The 26,830-nt window shown below is 42.1% G+C and overlaps 1 protein-coding gene across 5 annotated transcripts in view; it reads left to right on the top strand.

Annotated features, from left to right (window-relative positions):
* Window positions 1–23,004, top strand: part of LOC132133027 (mediator of RNA polymerase II transcription subunit 13-like) — a 91,055-nt gene extending 68,051 nt beyond the window's left edge. For 2 of the 5 annotated variants that reach the window (XM_059545702.1, XM_059545687.1), the window contains exons 14-31: window positions 122–221; window positions 300–508; window positions 708–877; window positions 1,141–2,024; window positions 9,268–9,447; window positions 9,575–9,798; window positions 10,454–10,637; window positions 11,475–11,718; window positions 12,206–12,449; window positions 12,531–12,719; window positions 17,203–17,426; window positions 17,512–17,654; window positions 17,737–17,895; window positions 18,091–18,255; window positions 20,314–20,480; window positions 20,564–20,725; window positions 21,212–21,321; window positions 21,657–23,004. In XM_059545702.1, the coding sequence (XP_059401685.1) occupies window positions 122–221; window positions 300–508; window positions 708–877; window positions 1,141–2,024; window positions 9,268–9,447; window positions 9,575–9,798; window positions 10,454–10,637; window positions 11,475–11,718; window positions 12,206–12,449; window positions 12,531–12,719; window positions 17,203–17,426; window positions 17,512–17,654; window positions 17,737–17,895; window positions 18,091–18,255; window positions 20,314–20,480; window positions 20,564–20,725; window positions 21,212–21,321; window positions 21,657–21,789 (3,891 nt within the window). In that variant the 3' untranslated portion in view covers window positions 21,790–23,004. The remainder of the gene's footprint in view (window positions 1–121; window positions 222–299; window positions 509–707; window positions 878–1,140; window positions 2,025–9,267; window positions 9,448–9,574; window positions 9,799–10,453; window positions 10,638–11,474; window positions 11,719–12,205; window positions 12,450–12,530; window positions 12,720–17,202; window positions 17,427–17,511; window positions 17,655–17,736; window positions 17,896–18,090; window positions 18,256–20,313; window positions 20,481–20,563; window positions 20,726–21,211; window positions 21,322–21,656) is intronic. The other 3 variants (XM_059545712.1, XM_059545721.1, XM_059545694.1) reach the window with 3 other exon arrangements.
* The last annotated feature ends 3,826 nt before the right edge of the window (window positions 23,005–26,830 follow it).

Here is a 26,830-nt window from a genome sequence, read left to right as displayed (position 1 = left end):
CGCTCACAATGATCTATTTAGACTTACGATGCTTTTGGTAAACACAGACCTGGCCATCAGTATTCTAAAATGTCTCAAGTGTGGCAAGATTCAAGAACGTTTCTCCATGTACCCAAAGCAGAGCACATATCCGAACCAACAGTCAGCCAAGTCCGGGTCTGTGGCAGCAGAGGAGCGGCCAGTAGGGGTCGAGGGGAGAGCTCCAGTGCCGTATCCCTCAAGTAAGTTCAGCAACACTACAGATCAGCAGATACCAGGAGACCCATCATCCCTTATAGTGTATGGATGTGTCTTCTCAGCAGTAGCAGATCTCCAGCGCATGTTCCCCACACCTCCGTCTCTAGAGCAGCACGCCGCCTTCTCTCCCATTATGATGTATCGCGACACCCCCAGTCAAGAGCCGGCCGGCCCCGCAGCAGCTCATGATCAGCCCAGCTGCTCTCAATCCAACAGCCAGATCACAGACTTCAAAATGGACATGGAGGAAGAAATTACAGAGGATGTACTTGTGCGTTTTTCAAACCCTTGTCTGAAAGTTTCAAATGTTGAAGCCTTGTAGTTTGAAAGCAATAAAGGTTTTGCAGACAGACATATAGTATTGCGGGCAGCTTGACCAGTTAAACCCTGTTACATGCTAAGCACAGTTCTACCCATCTATTTTTTGTTTCTATGATTATTCATTTGTGTCCCATTTGTCCCCTGTCCAGCCGCTGATTGGTTGCTCCATGTATGCCCCACTGCGTTCCTTACCCAGCCAGTTTTTGACTGCTCTTAAAATCCCTGAGCACTGCTACTACAGACCATCCTGGACAGATATGAACAAAATGGAGCAGTACTGCCCGACTACTCAAAATCCCTTCAGCAGAGACACATACGTGTAAGTCAAATTGTCACTTTTCAAAAATTGAAAAATTGTCAAACTTTTCAAAAATTGCATGAAGAAATGTCTGTGTACTATTTGACCCCACAATACAATGTGTGAAATATGCTATAAAAGGTGAAATTATTTTGGTATTTATTTTTAAAAGATTTTTGTGTACTTCAAGTTATTATGAAATTTTGGGGGGGGATTTTTGCAAAATACATTTGACATTCATTTTGGCCATTGCAGTGAAAGTTTCTCACATGAATGTTCTTCAGCAGCAGTGCTCTTCTGGAGCAGGACTACACCTCCATGACCCTGAGTGCTGCCTTCACTGGCACTGCCCCAGGCGTCCTACCCTCCCCGTCCGCCTCTCGCTTCTCTGTGCCGACCCCTCGAACCCCACGTGGCATGGGTGCAGCCAGTGGGCAGGGCTCCGTCAGGCAGGACGGCACTGAACTCAGCTCACCAGCATCAACCCCCTCCACCAGCGTGCCACTCAGCTCAGTCGAGCCATCTGTATCGGGACCACCGCTGCCTGAGGCACACAGTCTCTATGTTACACTGCTGCTGTCTGATTCAGTCCTGGATATTTTCAAAGACCGCAACTTTGACAGCTGCTGCATCTGTGCCTGTAACATGAATGTTAAAGGGGCAGATGTTGGTGTCTATATCCCAGACTCCACCTGTGAGGACCAATACCGTTGCATGTGCGGCTTCAGCGCGATTGTAAACCGAAGGCTGGCGCACGGGGCAGGCCTCTTCCTGGAGGATGAGCTGGACATATTTGGCCGTGGCTCTGAGGCGGGCCAGGCGGCAGAGAGGAGACTGGCACTGTGTAGGCGAGACCCTACCGGCCGAAGAGCTGAGGAGCAACAGACGCCTGCCTCAGTGATCGCTCTGTTACAAGAGCAGTGCTCTCAGCCAATCACATCCTTGACCTCCCTGCACAAATCAACCAGCTGTTCCTGTCATGGCCGCCAGGGGGCACTATTGCAGAGCTGGGCAGCAGACAGGCTGTGGGTGGACAGCAGTGATGCGTGTGTGGAGTGTTATAATGCATTGATGCAGGGACTGCAGTATGTGGACAACGCAGCTGGAGGAAAGGTGGAACAGGCTACAGTGAGGAGCAGCGCACTGCACACCTGGCCACAGACTAATGGTAAGACTCATTTAAAGGCAGGACTCAATCCATATCTAGAGACCAGAACATTATGCCTGACTTAAAATCATTATTCAGAAGACATTGGAAAGCCAAATCAGTTGCATAGTAGTGCAACTAAAAAATAAAAAACATATCACAGCAACAACTTAACAAGTCAAGTCAAGTCAAGTCACCTTTATTTATATAGCGCTTTAAACAAAATACATTGCGTCAAAGCAACTGAACAACATTCATTAGGAAAACAGTGTGTCAATAATGCAAAATGATAGTTAAAGGCAGTTCATCATTGAATTCAGTGATGTCATCTGTGTTCAGTTAAATAGTGTCTGTGCATTTATTTGCAATCAAGTCAACGATATCGCTGTAGATGAAGTGACCCCAACTAAGCAAGCCAGAGTCGACAGCGGCAAGGAACCGAAACTCCATCGGTGACAGAATGGAGAAAAAAACCTTGGGAGAAACCAGGCTCAGTTGGGGGGCCAGTTCTCCTCTGACCAGACGAAACCAGTAGTTCAATTCCAGGCTGCAGCAAAATCAGATTGTGCAGAAGAATTTACATTTACATTTACAGTTTGAAGGTTTTGGGGACATATCCTAATGACAACGAGGAATTAATAATAGTCAAAAGAGGATCTATGACTTCTGGAAGCACCTCTTTTAGGAGCTTAGATGGTATGGGGTCTAACATACATGTTGTTGGTTTAGTTGATTTAACAAGTTTATACAATTCTTCCTCTCCTATAGTAGAGAATGAGTGGAACTGTTCCTCAGGAGGTCTATAGTGCACTGTCTGATGCGATACTGTAGCTGACGGCTGAATGGTTGCAATTTTATCTCTAATAGTATCGATTTTAGAAGTAAAGTAGTTAATAAAGTCATTACCGCTGTGGTGTTGGGAAATGTCAACACTTGTTGAGGCTTTATTTTTCGTTAATTTAGCCACTGTATTAAATAAATACCCAGGGTTATGTTTCTTTTCTTCTAAAAGAGAAGAAAAGTAATCGGATCTAGCAGTTTTTAATGCTTTTCTGTAGGATAGGTTACTTTCCCGCCAAGCAATACGAAATACCTCTAGTTTTGTTTTCCTCCAGCTGCGCTCCATTTTTCGGGCTGCTCTCTTTAGGGTGCTCATTATACCATGTTGTCAAACTGTTTTCCTTAACCTTCCTTAAGTGTAAAGGAGCAACTGTATTTAAAGTGTTAGAAAAGAGAGAGTCCATAGTTTCTGTTACATCATCAAGTTGTTCTGAGGTTTTGGATATGCTAAGGAATTTGGATACATCAGGAAGATAACTTAAAAAGCAGTATTTTGTGGTAGAAGTGATGGTTCTTCCATACTTGTAACAAGAAGTAAAATTTACAATTTTGGCTATATGAAGTTTGCACAAAACTAAATAATGATCTGAGATATCATCACTTGGCTGCATAATTTCAACACTATCAACATCAATTCCATGTGACAGTATTAAATCTAGAGTATGATTTTGACAATGAGTAGGTCCTGAAACGTGTTGTCTAACCCCAATAGAGTTCAGACTGTCTATAAATGCTGATCCCAATGCATCTTTTTCATTATCAACATGGATATTAAAAAAACCAACTATTAAAACTTTATCTGCAGACAGAATTAATTCGGATGTAAAATCACCAAACTTTTTAATAAAGTCTGTATGGTGCCCTGGTGGCCTGTATACAGTAGCCAGTACACACATAACAGGGGATTTATCATTAACATTTGTTTCTCTGGGTAATGTTATATGAAGCACCATTACTTCAAACGAGTTATACTTCAAGCCTGCCCTCTGAGAAATCCTGAAAACGTTGTTATAAATTGAGGCAACACCTCCCCCTTTGCCTTTTAGAAACGGCTCATGTTTATAACAGTAATCTTGGGGGGTGGACTCATTTAAAATAATGTAATCATCAGGTTTTAGCCAGGTTTCTGTCAAACAGAGCACATCTATATTATGATCAGTGATCATATTATTTACAAAAAGTGTTCGTAGAAAGGGATCTGATATTCAATAAGCCAAGCTTTATCATTTGTTTATCCATATTGCATCTGTTTTTTATTTGTTGAACCTCAGTTAAATTGTTAATCTTAACTTGGTTTGGACGTTTTTTGTATTTTCTAGTTCGGGGAACAGACACAGTCTCCATAGTGTGATATCATAGGTGAAAGAGTCTCTATGTGCTGAGAATTACATGATCTCTGTGACGTGAGGCAGCTAGCAGACAGTCGGTTTAGCCAGTCTGTCTGCTTCCTGACCTGGAAGGGTCAACCACTTTAAAAACTTATCACCTGTATTTCAATGCTCTGGCAACCACCCAGAGCACTCTAGCACAGGGATGGGTAACTCCAGTCCTGGTGGTCCACTGTCCTGCAGAGTTCTATCCCTAACTAGGGTTGCAAAAATGTGGGAAATTTCTAGTAAATTTAGGAAATATTGCAGAAATTTTGGAAACTTTCCAGGATATTTTGGCTATTCCAGGGATTTTTGGAAAGTTTCCGGAGATCAACTGGAATTTTTCCACCCCTTTGCAACCGTATCCCTGATCAAACACACCTGATATATTCAGCCAAACTCCTCAGGATTGTTTGAAAATTGCAAGCAGAGGTGTGTTTCTGTAGGATTGGAGCTTAACTCTGCAAGCCAGTCACCTTCCAGGATTGGAATGGCCCATCCCTGCTCTAGCAACTCATCAAAAAAGTCTCAAAACACAATGGCAACCAGACAAGAAATCAGGGTTCGAAATGACTTAGGACTCTTGGGGGGTCCCCAAAAATTTTATTATTAAAGGTTCTGAAGACTACCTTTCTACACTATATACTGTAGGCAACATTATATGGACCAATGTTGAAGGTGGGATAATAGTCTTGGAATGTTTTCCCTTGCCCCACTGCAAATATCTAGACACTTACATTGCCACCAACCCCTGCCATCCCTGGCCCACCCCTATAGGCACATAGAGTAAAATGAAATTCTGAAAAACTATCACATACTTCTTGCTTTACTACTTCTTCCTCTTCTTCTTGAAAACAATTTCACCTGATGATTTGAGTAGCTCTTTTTGTAAAGTTCTAGGATGATTGGGGTAATTTTGTAGGGTAGGCCTAGTGCCTCTGCATAGAAAATAATAAACAAAGTACCAGAGGCGGACAGAGTACACAGCTTCATTACTTGAGTAAAAGTACAGATACCCCTTGCAAAATTTGACTCAAGTACATGTAAAAGTACTACAGTCAGATGTCTACTTAAGTAAAAGTACTGAAGTACTGTACTTGTTTTTAAAAGTACTTGAGTATCAAGAGTACAACAGTACATTTTCTAAATATTGCATTACTACTGCCACAGTGCTTGCATTTATGTACAGAAACAACCTACATGGAGTTATGAAAAATGTTAATAACTTGGAGAATTTAAAAGGAATTGAAAGTAAAATCAAGTCATTTTCATCTTTTTAGCATGTTGCTTTATTTAACATTTCTCACAATAGCACAAGCACAAGTGTTGTCTCTGAAAACGTCTGCTAGAGTTTTAATGGATTTTTTGCACCCACATTTGAACCTGACTGTGTTAAACACACCGCATACTCAAGAACATCAAAGCAAATGCTCAGCTTACATTAATGTGTAATACCAGAAAAGAAAATTCAGCTAAGAATTGTGTGTACATGTGAGTTTCTCTGTTTTTTCATCAATCAAATCAATAAACCTAAACCAGCAAAGAAGGCAATATAGTAATGTTCTGACAGACCTCTGAAACTGACCGTGTTATACACGCAGCAAAGAAGAGAAAATAATGATTAAAGAAAATCAGCTAATCAGCTGTGTTTAGGTCAGCGTACAAAGAAGGAAAAAAGCCCCTTCCTCTCACACTGACATGCAGGCAAAGGCAGGAGAAAATACTTTTTAGCTTTTTAGTGTGTGTGTGTGTGTGTGTGTGTGTACTGTTCTTAAATTCAATCAAATGTCATTAAGTCTTTGGCTGAAAGCTGAAGGTGATTGCTGATAGGCTGTCCCAATCAGTGGCGCCTGCACGATCCAATCACGTTTGAGAGGGAAACAACCAATTGTGGGTTTCTTTTTTCCTTTTTTTTCCGTCCACATGGAGACGCGTTTTGGAAGAGTGAAACCTATGTTTTTTGAAACAGGGTCCCAGAGTGGATAAATTTGAGAACGCCGTCTTTGTGTTTTCGTCTGGACGGCGAATCCGTACATTTTCTGAAACGATGATGTCATCAGCCCACTAGTCAGACACCGCTACGTCACGTAACAGCAACAAAAACATGAACAAACACGGAATGATTGTCTTTTTATTAACTAACATTAACACAGATTAATAAATGTATTGTTCCATGTTTGTTTGTGTACTAGGGATGGGACGGTATGAAAATTTAATATCACGATTATAGTGACTAAAATTATCACGATTATCAATATTATCACGGTTTTGTTGAAACGAGATGAAAGTGTTCAAAAATAGTTGATGCTCACACTGAAAACATTTCAGCAAGTTTTATATTTAATAATCAACAAACAACTAATAAAACAAGCAACTCTATGCACTTAATTTAAAGAAAGATTAAATTCTGTGGCATTTCCTTCCTTACAATGAAAAGTGTAGAAGCATAGAAAAGCATAGAAAAGTCACTGACTTTCGCCATTCCTTCTCGAAAAAAAACAAAAAAAACATTGTGCGCTGCGCTTGCGTCAGATTGTTGCTGGCTGGACATGATTTAAAGTCCAAAGTCCAAAGGGAAGTCGTGGCCTAATGGTTAGAGAGTCGGACTCCCAATCGAAAGGTTGTGAGTTCGAGTCCTGGGCCGGCAGGAATTGTGGGTGGTGGGAGTGCATGTACAGTTCTCTCTCCACCTTCAATACCTTCAATACCACGACTTAGGTGCCCTTGAGCAAGGCATCGAACCCCCAACTGCTCCCCGGGCGCCGCAGCATAAATGGCTGCCCACTGCTCTGGGTGTGTGCTCACAGTGTGTGTGTGTGTTCACTGCTCTGTGTGTGTGCATTTCGGATGGGTTAAATGCAGAGCACAAATTCTGAGTGTGGGTCACCATACTTGGCTGAATGTCACTTCACTTTAATAGTGAGTTATTAAAACCGTGATAATCAAACACGGTTTTAATGAAAATTCATTTTTAAACGATATTACTAACCTTCTGCACATTTTATCACGGTTATCAATAAAACCGGTTATCGTCCCATCCCTATTGTGTACCACACGCAAGGTTTATGAGCATAGTCCATCTCTTCTTCTCCGTTTTTAGTGTATCTTTTTGGCAGAATTACAGCGACACATGTTGGTCTGGCATGTATACTACATCATTTTGTGGTTTCGTGTGGACATGGATATTTCTTGAGACGAGGGAAAAAAAGATCGGATTGGGGTAAGCTCCATCTCCGTGTGGACGTGGCCGAAGAAGTAACGGGTACTAACGGTTATGGATAGAAATGTAGCGGAGTAAAGAGTACAATATTTGCCTCTCAAATGTACTTGAGTAAAGTCATGAATACTCCCTTAAAATGATACTTGAGTAAAGTACAGATCCCTCAAAATTGTACTTAAGTACTGTACTCAAGTAAATGTACTCCATTACTGTCCGGCTCTGCAAAGTACCAGCATATATAATGCAATAGAACTATTGCATATTGCAACTATTGCAATAATAGAAAAATACATGTGAAATAAAGCAGTGCTTTTGGTTTCTCAGGTAAATTAACTGTATTAAGTTACAGACATTGAATAATCAAATGTAAAATAACACTGCCTTCACTGTATACATTAAATATGGTTCATACAATTAATACAGTTTATCGTTAGCTACAAAAAATTTTTTGCTCTTTCTCTTTTGTTGTTTGATTAACTTTGGTGACACAAACAGCTGCAGGTATATTGGGTTGCTGTCCCTTTAAGACGAATGCATGTATTTATACGGGTAATGACACGCATCTGTTTTCTTTCTCTGACTGTGTTTACGGGGAAACTCGTTGAGACGGACACTTTGACTTTCGAGCACATCGTTAATAATTTTTTTTGTTCAAACACAAAATGATAAGAAAGACTGTGCACCGACAGACAGACCAGTCTACATTTGGATGTTTAACATAAATATATAACCTACTTATACAGCAAAGACAACGTCGGCAGTATTGACTGCAAAATAGGCTACAGCATATTTCGTTCTGTATTGACAGGGATTTCTTTAAGCAGAATTTGATGAGAATTTGATGCAGTTGCAGATACCATAGAGAGTAAAATAAACACTAGGCGGGAGGCGTCGAAAAGCACGCTGTTTTTGCATCCCTAATATCTAAAATTTCCCCCAACAACAGCCATGTTATCACATAAGCACAATTTTTCCTTGAAAAAAGTCGGTGATCTTTCTTTTTCCTCTTTTTCTCTACATGTGCAGGATTCCAAATTAAGAAAAATGATATTAGCTTCTTTACCAAGCTCTCATGTACAGTCATGTTCAAATCACATTCACTTTAATCAACTCATAGACTTGAATTAAGTCCTGGTTATCTTTCGTAATCACTGACTGGACAAGTAGGTTGTTAAGCTAGCTTTGAATAATTAGTCTAGCTGCTCATTCTGCTGTTAGCTGGCAGATCATTTGGCTTCATACACAAAGTTACAGCTAGCAAGAAACGTTGACAAACGTACTCTTCTAATAATTACACTGGGTATCTAGTTAATGCAACTTTTGATATAGGAACTCGAACTCCTAATATTTTACTATAAGCAATTATGGAGATATAAACACAATCGAAGCACTTACAGGATTTTCATTCAGAATTTCACTCTTTGTGATGTCTCGTTTTGCCGTGTTCATCTAGTACGTGTCTGCGGGAGCACCACAACAACAATCTGTGATGCTGAACTCACATTTAGCTAATAGCTGCCCTGATTACTGCCTCGCGCTAGTAAAAATAAATTAATTACTGTTATAAATACAAAACATCACTAAAACCTATAATTTTCACAATCATTTTTAATGTTAAAACAGATGATTTTGGGAACCCCCCAAAATCCAAAAATAAATTCTTATGTGGGGCTCCTAATGACTTATGGAGGGTCCGGGACCCCCCCCAGAACCCCCTCATTTCGAACCCTGCAAGAAATGACCTGGTAACCGCTCTGAACACTCCATCATTATGGCGGCGAGTTTATCGAAGTGTGTTATTATTGATACATCTGCTCTCCTTGCATTTCCTCAGTGTTGGACATCAGCAAGCTGTCCTCTCAGGATGTGGTGCGGATGCTGCTGTCCCTCCAGCCATTCCTGCAGGATGCGATCCAGAAGAAGAGGTCAGGCAGGAGTTGGGAGAATATCCAGCATGTTCAGGGTCCTCTCACATGGCAGCAGTTCCACAAGATGGCTGGACGAGGTTCTTATGGTGAGACTATACTCATCATAACACGAAAGATCTTCATTACTTGTATTCTTAATTTTTATTTAAAACATTTTTTTTCACTCTGATCTTGAAATCTTGTTGCAACTAAGCATATGTTTCCAATGGTCAGGTTCTGAGGAATCCCCAGAGCCTCTGCCGATCCCCAGCGTGCTACTGGGATATGATCGAGATTTTCTGTCTCTGTCTCCGCTTGCTCTTCCCTTCTGGGAGAAGTTTCTGCTGGAGCCGTATGGAGGTCAGAGGGATGTGGCCTTCCTGGTACTGTGTCCCAATTATGACGCCCTGCTCAGCAGTGCCAAAGCGTTCTTCCATGAGCTCAGTGCTGTCTATGAGGTATATTATTATCACTCGCACTATCTAACCTGATAGGCACGTATCTTCCTTATGTAAATGAGTGATTCTTCAATTAGAGGCACTTTTTGTTCCATCCATGTCAGGGGTGTCCACTCCCATGCAGAGTTTGACTTAACCAGCATATTTGCCTGGATGTATTTAATAATCCTGAATAATTTGATTAGTTGGTTCAGGTGTGTTTAATTAGGGTTGGTGCTAAACTTTTGCGAGACAGTGGCCCTCCAGGAGCAGGATTAGTGTTCCCTAATCTATATTCAGTTATGCAGTTATCTCTTGAAGCAGGTGCAGAATAATTCAGATATGTCCTGAGTTTAAAAGAAAAGTTGCTGGGACTGAAAAAATTGCTCAAATGCATAAATCTTTAGGTACACAAAACATGTATGTTGCAACAATGTATGCTACTTTTGGTTTTATCATATAGATCCTCTTAATGCGAGTGTACTCCTAAAAGTTGACAAACCCTTTCTTTTGGGAAAACACAAAATGCTGAGGTCTTACCTTGCACTCAAATTTACAAATTGATGTCCAATCAAATACCTCCATGCAGTAAAAGCAAGCTGTGTCCATCAAAAGATTTAATGAGGTCTGTCAACTCTCTCACAAAGACACTCTCTTTTGCTCCTCTTTCACACAGACGTGTCGGCTGGGGAAACACCGTCCACTAGCACGGGTGTCTAGAGATGGGATTGTCCCAGTGGGATCAGTGGAGTGCAAGGAGGAGACAGATGATCAGTGGCTCTCAGGGCTCTGGGCTGGACAACAGGAGGAAAACCTCAACAAACTCAAACTCTACAAACAAATCTGCAGACACACACTCGGTAGGAACCCCTCGTGTTATTCTGTTCCTGTTTCATTGGAGTGAAACACCAATCATTGTGCCAGTGCTCTGTGCCATAAATGTGACCATTATTTGGCCAAGTAGGATGTGTTCTTGGATTAACTTCTTCTGTTAGTCCTGGAGCAACATTTTTCTCAAACAAACTTAACTCTTACGACCGCCCAAGTCCTCACTATGTCACATGCTACATTCAGACTCGTTCATACGTCGGGATTCCAGCACTGATCTCAATGATACTACCAGGGTCTGATGCAGTATGCTCACCTGCAATTTCATGGTAACTTGGCAAAATGACAACGTCTACAATCCAATCCTGCTCCTGGGGAGCCATTGTCCCACAGAGTTCAGTTTTATCCCTAATTAAATACACCTAAACCAAATAGTCATCACCTTCAGGATTACTGGAAACTTCCAGGCAGGTGTTTCGGGGCATGTTGGAGCTAAAATCTGATGGAAATTGGCTCTCTAGGAGCAGGTCTGTACACCCCTGTAAAAAAAAAAAAAAAAAAAAGCATATGCTGATTAAGTATGTTTTTAAGCATGGCAGCTGGTTTAACCTGGTCCTTAGTTGGTCATGAGGTGTTGCATGCTGGTCCTGAGCTGGTTATAAGCTGGTTATGAGCTGGTCCTGAGCAAGAGCTAGTTCCTTAGGACCAGCACATGACCAGCTTATAACCAGGTTATAACCAGCTCATGACCAACTTAGGACCAATTTAAGCCAGCTCAAACCAGCTGTCATTCTTCAAAACACACCTAAGCAGCAACATGAACAGTTGGTCTACAGGGTGTAATTTAAAGTTACACTGCACTTTTTCAGGGCCGCAGCTCTCCACCCTGATTCTGGACAGTGGCCTCCTCCTCCCACCAAAGCCTCCACCTGCTTCTGATCCTCTCACCCCGCCAGCATCCACCCAACAGCCTATATCCGCTGATGGAGACAGCAACTCAGGAAACACCCCTAACCCCACCTGCGGTGCCATATGCCAGTCCAGCGGTGCAGAACCGGGACAGGTAGTTACGGGCGACTCAAACACCACACCATCAGCAGAGAGCGCCGAGAGGTGAGACGTCACTCCACAGCACAGAGCACTGACAACTTCAGTCTCCTACAAGACTGTAGTTGAGAACGTCATGATGTGAGAACTGGTGTAATTCATGTGTGTCCCATGACTGACTACTGAAATAATTACCAGCATACTGCATACTCACATTATTTCATAGCTTTTACTATTATATTTTGTGGATCCCCCTAACCTCTATGTGGTGTGATATTTCCTGTAGTGTTACTGAGTGATACTACAAGAATTTACTCAATTATCTCGGTAAGATAAATTGTGCCAGGGTTAGAACAATGCAGCACTTTAATGCCAGTAGCAGTAAATTTGTTGAAAAACCCACATTTGTAAATTTTTCTAAATGTTCAGCAGAATCCTTTTCAAGTGAACAGAGAGTAAAGTGTGATGCACAGTTTACAGATGTGTACATTATTCACTTCTATTGTTAGTTACTCAGTGTCGCAGTTAGAGATTAATGTCATTGTTGTTGTAGCTCAGCAGAGAGGGACCGGATTGGCATTCCTACAGGGGCGGAGTCGGCAGACAGCCACGCCCATCCACCAGCCATTGTGCTTTATGTGGTGGATCCCTTCCTGTGCTCAGGGGCGGGGTCAGGAGGTGAAGATGGCGGGGAGGACGTGGATGTGGGCAGCGTATGGCTTTTAGCGCTGCTGCGCTGCTACACAGATATGCTGAGTACGCTGCCAGAGAGCATTCAGCCTGCACTAGTGCTACAGGTCAGGACAGATTCAGGTCCTAATGACTCGTGTCTTTCACAAATCTTTAGTGGCGTTTCAGTGGTTAACTTTGATTTGCAGGTGTTGCCGTGTCAGCATCTGTTGCAGCCGGCCAGCGGAGAGAGTCCTGAGTACCTGCAGCACCTGCGATCGCTGGCTTTTTCCACATACTCACAGAGCCGCCGTCTGTTACCCAGACAGACGCACATCAGGTCCCTCACTGGATTCGGCCCAGCGTCCATCGTACAGTCAGCGCTCAAGAGCCCAGAGGTCACACTTCATTATACTGTGTCTGCACTGGATTAGAGTAATGTGTTGTGATGCAAAAACATAAAATCACTCTTGTCATAATAAAGGGTGCTGTTTAGACTGCATGTGCTCGCTATGGTGTGTGCGAATTGTGTCTATGTGTAAGCACATGCTATGACGTGGCTTTGATACTTCATTTTTTTGTGCTCTGCATTGACATTTAATCATTAAATTGATGCTTTTATTCACAAAAACATGAGAGACATGGCAGGGGATGAAACAAAATTGAGACACTGCTGAAGATTTGTTAAACTCATCTGTCTAGCACAGCGTTTCTCAACCCTGTTCCTGGAGCCACTGACACTGAATACTTTCAAGGGGCTTCAGGAACGGTTGAGAAACACTTGTGAAGTGCATATTTACATAGACAAACAAACACAATTAGTTCATTTAATTAATCTTGTTGTATAATGATAATAAAATACATGATTATAAGTACTTTTATTGAAACAACTTTTCTTAAATCATCAAACAGAATTTTACAAATGTTTTTGATATGAAGTCTCTTCTGCTCACCAAGGCTTCATTTATTTGATCCAAAATACAGTAACATTGTAATATTGCTAAATATTTTTACAACTTAAAACAACTGTCACACACCTGGACTTATTTTGTGTGTGTTTTCCCCTGTGACCCAGTTTCTGTCTTCCGTGTGTGGTTTTGATTAGTTCCCAGGTGTGTCTAGTCATTTCCCCATGTGTTCCATGTCCCTGTTAATTTAGTCATGCCATCCACCTGTGTTTCCCCAATTATCCCTTCTACTTAAGCCTTGTCCTTTCAGTTCTGTTTTGTCGGGTCTACTAGTCTACTTGTCTACTTGTCTACCTGTCCACTTGTTATCTGTTACTTGCCACTTGCCACCTGCCACCTGTTATTTACTACTTACCTTGTTTATGTTTGATTTAATAAATCCTTGTTTCGTTTATCCCTCGGCTTTCGTGTTCCTTCCAGCAGCGTAAGCCGTGACAGAAGACCCGACCTAAAAAGTTATAAACTGCGTGTTTTCCCTCCGTTTTTTTTCCGTTTTTTCACAGTCTTTCTCTTCCAGCAGCTGTGTCATGGATCCCCTCTATCGCCCTGAATACCTCCTCCTCCTGCTGGAGCAGAAGGGACTGTCTCTCGAGGACCATACCAGACGGTTTCTCTGGATAGCTAATGCCACCAGCTACCCGGACCAGCGTTGTCGCCCGAAGATGGTCCTCGGGAGGATTTCGCCGCATTTATAGAGTGGAATCTGGTGAGAAATGGGTCACCTCTCACGGTCGGCCCAATGGAGGATCTCGCCAGGTCCACTCTGGACCCAGAGCCCAGCCTACAATCTCCCCACGGTACGAGGCATAAGCCCGAGCCCACCAATGACGGAGAGCCAGAGAGCAACCCGTCAGACCAGGTGCGAGAGCCGGCGACACTGCCCACCACGAGGGAGCAAAATGTGGAGCGCCAAATGGGTCAAAATGAGGGGGTTTCCAATGCACCTATGCCAGATCTTCTTGTAAGCCCAGGACGGGCTCCTGATCCTCTGTTAAGCCCAGGACGGGCTCCTGTTCCCCCGTTAAGCCCAGGACGGGCTCCTGTTCCCCCGTTAAGCCCAGGACGGGCTCCTGTTCCCCCGTTAAGCCCAGGACGGGCTCCTGTTCCCCCGTTAAGCCCAGGACGGGCTCCTGTTCCCCCGTTAAGCCCAGGACGGGCTCCTGATCCTCTGTTAAGCCCAGGAAGGGCTCCTGATCCTCCTTTAAGCCCAGGACGGGCTCCTGATCCTCCTTTAAGCCCAGGACGGGCTCCTGATCCCCCGTTAAGCCCAGGACGGGCTCCTGATCCCCCGTTAAGCCCAGGACGGGCTCCTGATCCCCCGTTAAGCCCAGGACGGGCTCCTGATCCTCCTGTAAGCCCAGGACGGGCTCCTGATCCTCTGTTAAGCCCAGGAAGGGCTCCTGATCTTCCGTTAAGCCCAGGACGGGCTCCTGATCCTCCTGTAAGCCCAGGACGGGCTCCTGATCCTCCTTTAAGCCCAGGACGGGCTCCTGATCCCCCGTTAAGCCGAGGACGGGCTCCTGATCCTCCTTTAAGCCCAGGACGGGCTCCTGATCCCTCGTTAAGCCGAGGACGGGCTCCTGAACCCCAGTTAAGCCCAGGACGGGCTCCTGAACCCCAGTTAAGCCCAGGACGGGTTCCTGAACCCCCGTTAAGCCCAGGACGGGCTCCTGAACCCCCGTTAAGCCCAGGAAGGGCTCCTGATCTTCCGTTAAGCCCAGGACGGGCTCCTGAACCCCCGTTAAGCCCAGGACGGGCTCCTGAACCCCCGTTAAGCCCAGGACGGGCTCCTGAACCCCCGTTAAGCCCAGGACGGGCTCCTGAACCCCGTTAAGCCCAGGACGGGCTCCTGATCCTCCGTTAAGCCCAGGACGGGCTCCTGATCCTCCGTTAAGCCCAGGACGGGCTCCTGATCCTCCGTTAAGCCCAGGAAGGGCTCCAGCCCCAGAGCTTACTCCTATGCCTGCTCCTCCAAAATTACCAACCTCCCACCCACTCCTGCCTCCTCCTCCGCTGTCGTCTGGCTGCCCCTCTGCTCGCCCTCAGCCTACCATCATTGTGGTGCGAGCTCAGCGGGACCGCCATCCTCCAGCGACGCCTTGGTCGGCGTCTCCCTCACCTCCGCCTCCAGCCTCTGAGGCCTGGACTCCGCCTCGGCCCGTTGACCCGTCGGCTCCACCATGGCTCCTAGCTCCTTCCTCTCCGCCGTGGCCCGGCAGTCCGCAGGCTCTGCCTGGCTCCCTCGTCCCTCCGGCTCCGCCTTGGTCTGGCGTCGTCCATCCTATGCCTCGGGACTCCACTCCTCCGGCTTCGCCTCATCCCTCCGTCCCTCCGGCTCCGTCAGGCTCCTTCATCCCCTCGGCTACACCTCAGTCCTCGGTCACTCTGGCCTCACCGCGGCCTTCTGGATCCACATCGCCGCGTCAGTCACCAGAGCCATCAGTTCCGCCTAGGACCTCCGGCTCCTCCCCGTCACCCTGGCTCTTCGGCTCTCCATCTCCACCTCGGGCTCCTCCTCCACTTGCTCCGTTGCCGTGGGTCGAGTCCCTGGAGTCGGTGACCATTCCTCCTCCATGGCTCCTTCCATCGTCGGCCCCACCTTGGGCCGTTATGGCTGTGGCCTGGGTCCTGCTGGGTACCTCCTGCTTCAGATCCTTCCTGTCTCCTCCCTGGCTCCTCCCTCCGTCATCTCCTCCCTGGCTCCTTCCTCTGTGGTCCCTGTCTGCTGGCCCCCTCCTGGGAGGCAGTCCTCCACCGGAACCTCCTCCCAAGTTCCCACCCACGCCTCCCTTTGTTGTTTCTACGGTGCGAGGACGCACCTACCGGGAGGGGGGAGTACTGTCACACACCTGGACTTATTTTGTGTGTTTTTTCCCCTGTGACCCAGTTTCTGTCTTCCGTGTGTGGTTTTGATTAGTTCCCAGGTGTGTCTAGTCATTTCCCCATGTGTTCCATGTCCCTGTTAATTTAGTCATGCCATCCACCTGTGTTTCCCCAATTATCCCTTCTACTTAAGCCTTGTCCTTTCAGTTCTGTTTTGTCGGGTCTACTAGTCTACTCGTCTACTTGTCTACCTGTCCACTTGTTATCTGTTACTTGCCACTTGCCACTTGCCACCTGTTATTTACTACTTACCTTGTTTATGTTTGATTTAATAAATCCTTGTTTCGTTTATCCCTCGGCTTCGTGTTCCTTCCAGCAGCGTAAGCCGTGACAACAACTGCTTTCTATTTTAAAGTATTTTGAAATGTAATTTATTCCTGTTATGCTAAGCTGAATTCTTAGCAGCCATCAGTCTTACAGTGGAAATTGTGATACACTACCAGTATTTGAATAAAATAGAATAGAATAATAAAAATACATTAATGCTTTTATTCATCAAGGATGCAATAAATAGATCGAAAGTGACAGTAAAGACATTTATAATGTTACAAATTATTTCTATGTCCAATAAATGCTGTTCTTTTGAACATTCAACTCATCAAATAATCCTAAAAACAAATAATGTATCACAGTTTCCACAAAAATATGAAGCAGGCCAACTGATTTCACCATTTATAATTTTCAGAAATGTTTCTTGAACAGCAAATCAGCATATTAGAATGATTTCTGAAGGATCACGTGAGACTGGAGTAATGATGCTGAAAATTCAAAATATTTTATAATATATTCACATAGAAAACAGTTACTTTAAACTGTAATAATATTTCACTGTTTTTACTGTATTTTTGATCAAATAAATGCAGCGTTGGTGAGCAGAAGAGACTACTTTCAAAAACATAAAAACTATTAACCACCCAAAAATTTTGAACTGTAGTGTATTTGCACTATAGATTACATGAATTTCATTTGTATACTTGCTACTGTCTTCTGTTTGTTTTCTCTTAAGGTAATGATATTTCCTGTGATACAGAGCCCCAGTGTCACGCGTCTGTATTCTCCGCCCTTCATCCTGGGTCTGACCCGCAGTAAACAGTCTGAGGCGGGTGACGTGTGTTCAGACGCTCCCTCACGCTGTAATGTGCTGTTCGTGGGATACTGTCTGTCACATGACCAGCGCTGGATCCTGGTGTCCTGCACAGATCAGCAGGGGGAGCTCCTGGAGACCTGCGTCATCAACATTGACGTGCCCAACAGGTGACACCTGTTCATTTGAGTTCATCTACCTGCCATTTTTTCAGTTTCAGTATAAAGAAACAGAACATCTTCTCTTTACTCGCAGAGCCCGACGGCCCAAGTTTTCTCCCCGTAAAATTGGCCTCCAGAAGTTATGGGAATGGTGTGTGGGAATTATTCAGATGACATCATTGCCATGGAGGATCGTGATTGGCCGTTTGGGAAGACTGGGCCATGGGGAACTGAAAGGTGTGTCAGTGGGACCGATATATTTTCAACAAAGACCCTCATGAATATTTATTCTCTCTCTCTCTCTCTCTCTCTCTCCCAGACTGGAGTGTGCTGCTGGGCGAGCATTCACTGCATTCTATTAGCCGTCAGCTGCGGGAGGCGTGTCTTGTGTGTGGTTTGTCCACTGCTGATTCGCCCTCGATTCTCAGTGCCTGCCTGGTTTCCATGGAGCCGCAGGGATCTTTTGTGGTGATGCCAGGTGAAATGTACTTCTGTGCGAGCTGCTTTTGTTCTGTGTGGTTTCAGACATCAGACACCTGCATAAAGACTTAACAGTGATAGGGCTGCACTGCTGACTCGATGGAGATGATGATTATGATAAGCTAATCATAAAAAGTGTCAGGAAGTGCAACATGTTGTGTGCCAACAGTCGTGTGTGTGTGTGTGTGTGCAGATGCAGTTACGATGGGCTCAGTGTTCGGCCGCAGCACCGCGCTCAACCTGCAGACGTCTCAGCTCAACACTCCTCAGGATGCGTCCTGCACGCACATCCTGGTGTTTCCCACCTCCTCCACCACACAGGTGGCACCCAGCACTTACCCCGCCGAAGACAACCCCGGTACCACAGCACATCACACACACATACGTACATCCACTACACTTGCTGGAACACAGCACACGTGACTGCAAGTGTGTTCTCAAGTGTGTTGGTCAAGAGCCATAGAATAAATCACTCTCACATCACAGTAAACAAAAAGACCTTGAGCATTCAATCCATGAACTGAAGTCCTGAAATCATTCATACCACCTTAGGCTTGCATTTTATTTTGCAGTACGTAAAGTACACTTACAGTGAACTTCCTTAAAGAAGTATTCAGTAATACGAGGTTTAAGGGTTGGTGCCTAGTTATTACTCAGTTATTGTAATTCCTATAATAAGTACAAATTATGTACATGTGGAATAGGGCTGTAAAATAAACGGCTACCCGCTTTAATTAGAAAATCAGAGGATTCCCTTTTAAAATAAGAGCTGTTATATTGTGTAGGAGTAATTACATATTATACACATAAAAAAATTAAAGACAAACATTAAAGTGCAAAACCAATATCATCCTTTGACCAATACCAAAGGATATTGACTAATATCACCCCCCCCCAAAAAAAAAATTGATATGTTAGCTAAAGACAATCACAAACAACAAATGTCAATGTCAATTTTATTTATATAGCACTATTAAACACAACCACTGGTTGAACAATGTGCTGAACAACAACAATAAAAACATTTCAATAAGACAAAACATAATAATACTATAAAACAATACAGTAGAAAATTCTCAGTTTTAAAACGCTAAATCGAAAAGGTACGTTTTCAACATAGATTTAAAAACAGATAGTGAAGGTGCAGATCTAATACAAAGGGGTAATGCATTCCACAATCCAGCGGCAGCTACTGAGAAAGCGCGGTCACCCCTACATTTCAGCCTCGACTTGGGGATGCATAATAATCTCTGGTTGGACGACCTGAGAGACAAGAGGGGTCAGTGTTCAGTCAATAATTCAGAAAGATAAGTAGGGGCAAGACCATTTAATGATTTAAACAATAAAAGTAGAATTTTTAAATTAACTCGATAGCGCACGGGTAGCCAGTGTAGAGAGAGTAAAACCGGTGTAATATGCTCCCATTTTTTGGAGCGCGCTAAAAGCCTAGCAGCTGCATTTTGAACTATCTGCAAGCGAGATAGGGCTGACTGACTAATCCCTAGATACAGCGAATTGCAGTAGTCCAATCTAGATGTAATAAAAGCATGAATTATTTTTTCGAAATTTCTAGTAGATAAAATGGGTTTAACTTTTGCTAGTAGTCGAAGCTGAAAGAAACATGATTCAACCACTGAATTTATCAAACTTTAGACCATCATCGAAGATAACACCCAGATTTTTTTTACCCAAGGCTTCACAGATAAATTTTTATCGCCTAGGGTTACTTTAGGCGCAGTAAAAGAATTTGATGGACCAAACACAATTATTTCTGTTTTACTCTCATTAAAATGTAAAAAATTTAAAGACAACCAGGCTTTCACATCAGACAGGCAAGACATAAGTACTTCCAAACCATTTGAACTCTATTTTAAGGGAAAATAGATTTGACTATCGTCTGCATAGCAATGAAATGACAGGCCATGCTTTCTAAAAATAGAACCCAAAGGGAGCATATACAGTGAAAAAACAATAGGAGCTAAAATGGACAACAGTCACAAAAATCATCACAGATTCAGAGCCTTTCACTGGAACTAAAGTCAGTCCTGTGATGAACACGTATTTAGCGTTCCTGTAAAATCTTTGAATGTCAAGTCAAATGTATTTGTATAGGGGTATTCACAAACACACACAGTTTCAAAGCAGCTTTACCGAAAAACATCATTTTAATATTTATATCATCTTAATATTCTTGACATTTAGCAGATTAGAGCTGGACAATAATATTATAATATATAAGTTGCGTTTTGCAACAAAATAAACAATCAAGCAGATGATATTTGCTATATAGTATATATTTGGCTTAGCATGAGTGAATAGATTTTAAATAAAGAGTCCAGATAATAAATGAATGTAAGCACTGTGGAGTTCATGTGATCTGCCAAAGATGATATCTGTCTTTCTGTCCGCTCTGTAGATGACATGTTTGGCTTGCCTTTCCCTGATGAGCTGGAGAGTGACATCGGCCATGATGACATGATGCTGCTGACAGGGACGCTGCATCCGTCACCCAACACGTCCCCTGTCCCGTCGCCCGGATCACCATCTGGCCTGGGCTCTGGATCACACTTCCAGCACACAAGGGTGGGTCCAAACGCATGCTCAGTTCCTGTATGTCATGCTGTTGACGTGCCTGTGTGAAACGATCCGTTTGGGTGTGTTTGCAGAGTCAGGGTGAGCGCCTTCTGTCCCGGGACGCTCCAGAAGAGCTGAAGCAGCAGCCGCTGGCTCTGGGATACTACGTGTCCACAGCTCCGGCTGACAGCCTACCGCACTGGTTCTGGGCGTCCTGCCCACAAGCACAGCATCAGTGTCCGCTCTTCCTCAAGGTACGAGACGCTGCTGTCATTCACTAACTCGCTAACTGACAGAGATGAATGTTTATTTTGCATCAGTCAGACATATATCTCTTGCAGTTTCCAGCTTCTGGTTGGACCTGCTTACACTGAGAGATAAGATCGATTTCTTAACAGTTTGTTGCTGACATCCTCATTGTCACAAAACGTTGTCTACAATTATAAGAAACTCTAAATCTCACCAGAGTCTGATAGCAGATGAAATATGGAAAGAGCTTCAGGACGAGCACTGATTCTGATGTGCATCTGTTGCTTTTTCTGTCTACATTTATGCAACTGGAAGATGCTTTTATCCAGAGACCTTTTATCAGTTCATGCATTTCCTGGGAATCAAACCCATGACCATGTTGTTGCTAGTGCTGTGATCTACAGGAATCTATAGCAACGCAGATGACTAATGCAAGTAAACTTGTGGCACGTCTCATCCTGTGATCATTTAAGATGTGTTTGTGTCTGCAGGCGTCTCTGCATCATCACATATCCATCGCTCAGACGGATGATCTGGTGTCTGGTAAGACATCTTCAAGGGTTCACCCGCTGGACTCCAAAACCACCTCAGATGTGCTCAGGTCCGTAGTAGTAAACCTCATGAATCCTTTGTATGACTCAGGAGTACCGAGATTTGTTCAGAGTGAAAAGTTTTTGTGTGATCGATGATGTTAATGAATGAAATAATTTCTGTTTCCTGTATACTCTGGATACTCTGTAAACTCTGTATTAATCAATTAGTTCACCTTGGTCCGAGTCTTTAGACAGTCACATGCTATGTACACAATATAGTTCACCCATGTCCCGATTGGACGCCATCAGTTTGACACTAACCTGCAGACCATAAACCATGCTGGACCATCATGAAGGTTTGCTCTGGTCTTCAGAGAGTGAGGTTTGTATTGTTTTCTTTCAGGTTTGTTCTGGAGCAGTATAACGCTCTTTCCTGGCTCACCTGCAGTCCTGCTGCTCAAGACCGGCGCTCCTGCCTTCCCATTCATTTCACCGTCCTCACGCAGATGTACAATGGCATCCTCAAGCTCCTGTAGATCTCCAATGGGATACAGACCCATTCCTCCAAGTACCTAATGGATTCGGGCAGCTGGTGTTTTCACAGGATGACCAGCCAAGTCCAATCATGAGCCCTCAGATGAGCTGCACCTCTGGACAGACTGCTGAAAACAGGGAAGCGGCTGTGATGTTTGAGGATGACAGCCGCACACGTGTAATGCTCCCCTGTCACTTAATGCCATAGAAAGAGTGTAATAATGAGCTGTGTTTATCCATATAAAAACAGCTCAGCATCATCATGTTTCTGATGAGTTCTCTTAAAAAGGCACTTTCATGATCCGACATTAAATTGATAAACTTGATAAGTAATGTCTGACACTTGTTCAAAATGTTTATCGTGCAAAAGCAAAATTTACAGAGAATTATTTTTGTCAAACGTTTGAATCAATTTAATCAAGGCCTTTTTTCCCAGATTCAGAATGGAAGCCTTGAGATGAGAAAAACAAACTCTAATTTTAAATGATGCTGAAATGCCATATTTATAGATGAATTGTATTTCTGAATGTATAATGATGTTGTAGTGAGCAGCTGTGCTCCGGTCTACATCTTAAACACTTTCCAGAGAGACGACACATTATAAAACCTATATGAATAACAGTGCATTACCTTTTACTTTCTCTTGTGAAATTTCTTCAGTGCTTTTCTTATTTAATAACTTAACTAAACTGCAGTGCAAATTATATTTATAAAGCATTTTCTGCTAAACAAACTTAAATGGGCAATAGAGTTCATTCAGCTTATCTCAGCATACAATTTTAACTGATATGCATTATTTGCTATTTGCTTTTTTAAGATGTCAAATCGGTCCATCAACAGTGAGTTGTTTGCAGAATTTGTCCTGCGATTTGTATTTTCCTGCATGTTTTGTAAATACACTTTTCAGCAGTGTGTTTTCATATTTCTTAAAACTGTACATTTCGTGTCAGTTTGATTCATTTTACTCTACATGACTCCTATGAAGTTCTTTTTACTTTTTGCCTTTTTAAAATATGAATATATACAGTACAGTATATATAAATGAATATCTATATATATAACATTATTAAAGTACAGCCGAGGGTGCATTGCCAAGATATGACACTATACCAATGACAGCATTTGTTACTCAAACATCATTTGAAATATCAAGCTGATATGACTCAACAGTGATTTGTATCTTTTACACATTTCTAAGTAAATGACTGACAAATGAAGATTGACCTGTTTGTGGTTTATGTTCACCAAATTCATTTGTTTGATCTTCTGCTCTGTTATCTGTCACATCTGCAGCCTCTTTGAAAAGTTCAGGCGTAAATATTACACCAAACATGACTAAAGTCTTCAGAGAAACTTGGGGAAACTCACATTCAGATTTTTTTTTTACTTGGGTTTTCTCTGCTGTTATTTCTGCCCTCTTGTAAAAACAGAAATGGTTGCTGAGGGGACTGAACTAATGAGACAGATATCTCAGATTAACGTTCCATAAACTGTGTGCCAAATGTAAGCAAAGCTACTCAAGAGTTGATATAACAGATCTCAAAGAAGTGCTCATTCATAGCAAACTCACAATCTAACGTAGACGTGGAAAACGCTTTATTTTTATTCTAGCTAACCTGCCATGTACTTTTTAGTAGAGGCACAGAAATGATTCAGAATTAGTTATATTTAGCCTGACTATCTATTCTTCTATATAGATCAAATACATTACAGATGATATATTGATGTGGGATTTCCACTGCGAGTATCACACTTCAGATCATTCTTAAATATGCTGACAAAACATTAAATGTTTCAAACATAACGTCCCTCAATTAATTTATCCTAAGTAAAGTTGTGGAAATGTTGCCACGTATCCCAGTGTACTGGCCAAAGACTGGGAAACACCCGGATCAGGTCAGTCATAATGGCTAATATGAAATTTGAGTTGGTTACACTTTCTATAAATTGACATTGTTACGGTATAATTACACGAATGAATAACATAAATGACATTTACTTACTATAAGGTTAATGTTTGGTTTAGGGTAAGTTGCTTGTAATTATGCATTACTTAATGTTATTACAATGTCAGGACCCACTTTATATTAAGTGGCCTTAACTATTATGTACTTACATTTTAAATAATAATTTAGTACAATGTACTTATTGTGTACATACATGTTTTTACATTGTACTTATATTTAAAAAAACTACATGTAATTACATCTGTATTTAATTTCTGTAATTACATTTATAATTACACTGTTGACCCATACCTTACACCTTAATCCACCCTTAAACTTACCCATACCTCCAACCCTCTCCCTAACCTTACCCCTATCCCACCTCAATAGCAGCAAACGTGTTTTACAATACAATATGAACACAATAAGTACATTGTACTTATTTTTTTATGTAAGTACATAGTAGTTAAGGCCACCTAATATAAAGTGGGACCCAATGTTATATTATAAATAAAGTGGTACGTTTGGCGTAAATCAAATACAGCATTTCAGGAAAGGAACCTCATACCAACTGTAAAATATGGAGGTGGAAGTGTCCTGATTTGGGGGTGTTTTGCTGCAGCAGGACCTGGCCAGCTCACCATCATAGAATCAACTATGAATTCTTCTGTGTATCAGGAGGTTTTTGAGGAACATGTGAGACCATCCGTAAAAAAATTAAAGCTGAAGTGGAATTGGATCCTGCAACAGGACAATGACCCAAAACATACCAGTAAATCCACCAAGAACTGGCTGAAAACGAAGAAATGGAGAGTACTGGAATGGCCGAGTCAAAGCCCAGATCTGAATCCCATTGAGATGCTGTGGGCTGACTTGAAACGTGCTGTACATGCAAGAAACCCATCAAATATCTCACAACTGAAACAATTTTGCATTGAGGAGTGGGGCAAACTTTCCTCAGACCGATGCCAGAGACTGGTAGATGGCTAGAAAGAAGCGTCTCACTGAAGTGATTTCAGCCAAAATTGGGGAACAATTTGTAAATCTTTTGTTTAATGAGTAAATCTAGGTCAGTTTTTGTTGTTTACTTGCAATTAAATAACTTTCTTTTCCACACAAAAATAAAAACAAGATGAAAACCAGTGATATGTAAATATTTCTTAATAACAGAAAATAATTTGTGTAAATGACTGTAAATGTAAATGACTATCTATATATATATATATATAATTTGATAGTTTTTGTTTGTTTAATTGGTGCAATTATTCTAAAATAATAATAAAAATTTAATTTATATATCATAATTTTTTGTCAATGTTATCAATGTTTTTGAAAAATGAGATCACCAAAAGGTGTAGAAACGCACTTCCAAGGTCAAAGTTCAGCATAGGAAGAAGCTGTTTAAATGTGATTCTGGTGAATGGTGATTGATTTTTATTTTTTTTTTGTTTTAAAGATGACCCGTTACAGGACTTCAGGAGTCCATCTTCTCGTTTGTCTTTGTTAGAGGAGTTACAGCCAATAAAAGAGCTCCTAATAGGATCAAACTACACATTGGGCAGAGAAGAGCTCAAACTGATTGACTGTTGAAGTGGTGACTTGGATTATAGAGGATTACTACTCTCAAACAGTTATTAGGTTTAAGGTCAAGAGATTAACATCTCACTGGAATTGTTTTTATGACAACGGAAATCTTGACTACGGTCACTAAACATTCAAAATTGTTTGTAATATCAATGTGTGCTAAAATATGCTGTTTTAGAATGGCAGAATGTGTTCAAAGATATCCATCCTTGCTTTTGATGTGAGCACATCACATGACCTGCTGACAGTGCACGCAACTTGATTTTAGCCATCAATATGGATCCTTTGTTATCTGTTAAAATGACAGAAATCACTTTGAAATATTATCACTCAATGTTCTAGTTAATTATTTTTTTTATTAAGGTTTATTAAGGTATATAGCTTATCTGTAACATTGTGGTGGAGATAATAAAATTTTGGGTGTTCTTCATGGTCTATTGTATGTAATGTCAAATTCAAAAACGTTAATTCATGCGTTCATGACCTCAAGGTTAGATTATTGTAATGCTTTATCGGGTGGTTGCTCTGAATGCTTAATAAATAAACTCCAGCTGGAGTTTTGGACCCTTGCCACTGTCGCCTTTGGCTTGCTTAGTTGGGGACGCTTGGCTGATTGCACAGACACTATTGGAAGAGAGCTGAACTGGATGATGACATCACTGAATCATCAATGAACTGACTTTAGCTGGAAAAATTACTCTTTGTTATTGTCCTCTTGCATTATTGACAATGTAAAACTGCTTTGACAATATGTATTGTATAAGACGCTATATAAAAAAGGTGACTTGACTGTTGTAGTAAATTGTTAATGCTTTTACAAATGTCCTTTTTTTGTACTTTTTTATATTTTTAGTGGTTTAAGGGTGAGTAGAGTAATATCACCTTATAGTATTTATTTTTAAATGCTTATTATTGCATTTCAGAGCAAATCTTTGGTTGATTACAGTTTAACGGAAGTTAGTCCAATTAATAATGCAAAGCATGGATAGAAAGTATGATCTGTTTATAGTACATGTAGCCTGTTTATTTTGCATGCTATCAAATGGATTACACATTGAAGAGTTGTACATTCGACTGTAGGCACATGCTAAGTATTCATGTCAAAACTGAAGTATGGTTTGAACAACTCTTGAAAAAAATGTGCTCTAGGTAGAGTGCAGCTACAATTATGTCCAGTGCATTTACAGTGCACTAGATGGAACCGAATGTGGAAACAAGTATAGCTAGACATTTACTGTTTCTTTGTTTTACAGTCGGTTTAAAACTCACAAAATGTGCTGATGAAACATTTGTATTGATTAGATTCCTTGTTCTGATCAGTAGCGTGTTGACCTCATCGACTTTCATCAAGACACAAGTGACCTCATTTAAAGTCCAACAGAACAGCTGTTCTGGTAAAAGCACAGACAGACACAGTGCTCAGGAACATGAACAGATGATTCGTACAGCAGAGAGACCCATGAGTGCCCAATTGAAGATCGGGGTTGCTGAATAGGGAACACACTTAAGAGCA

Source organism: Carassius carassius, chromosome 4, assembly GCF_963082965.1.
Source record: "Carassius carassius chromosome 4, fCarCar2.1, whole genome shotgun sequence".
In the NCBI taxonomy this organism is placed as follows: Eukaryota; Metazoa; Chordata; class Actinopteri; order Cypriniformes; family Cyprinidae; genus Carassius; species Carassius carassius.
This window is presented reverse-complemented; position numbering and strand designations above follow the sequence as displayed.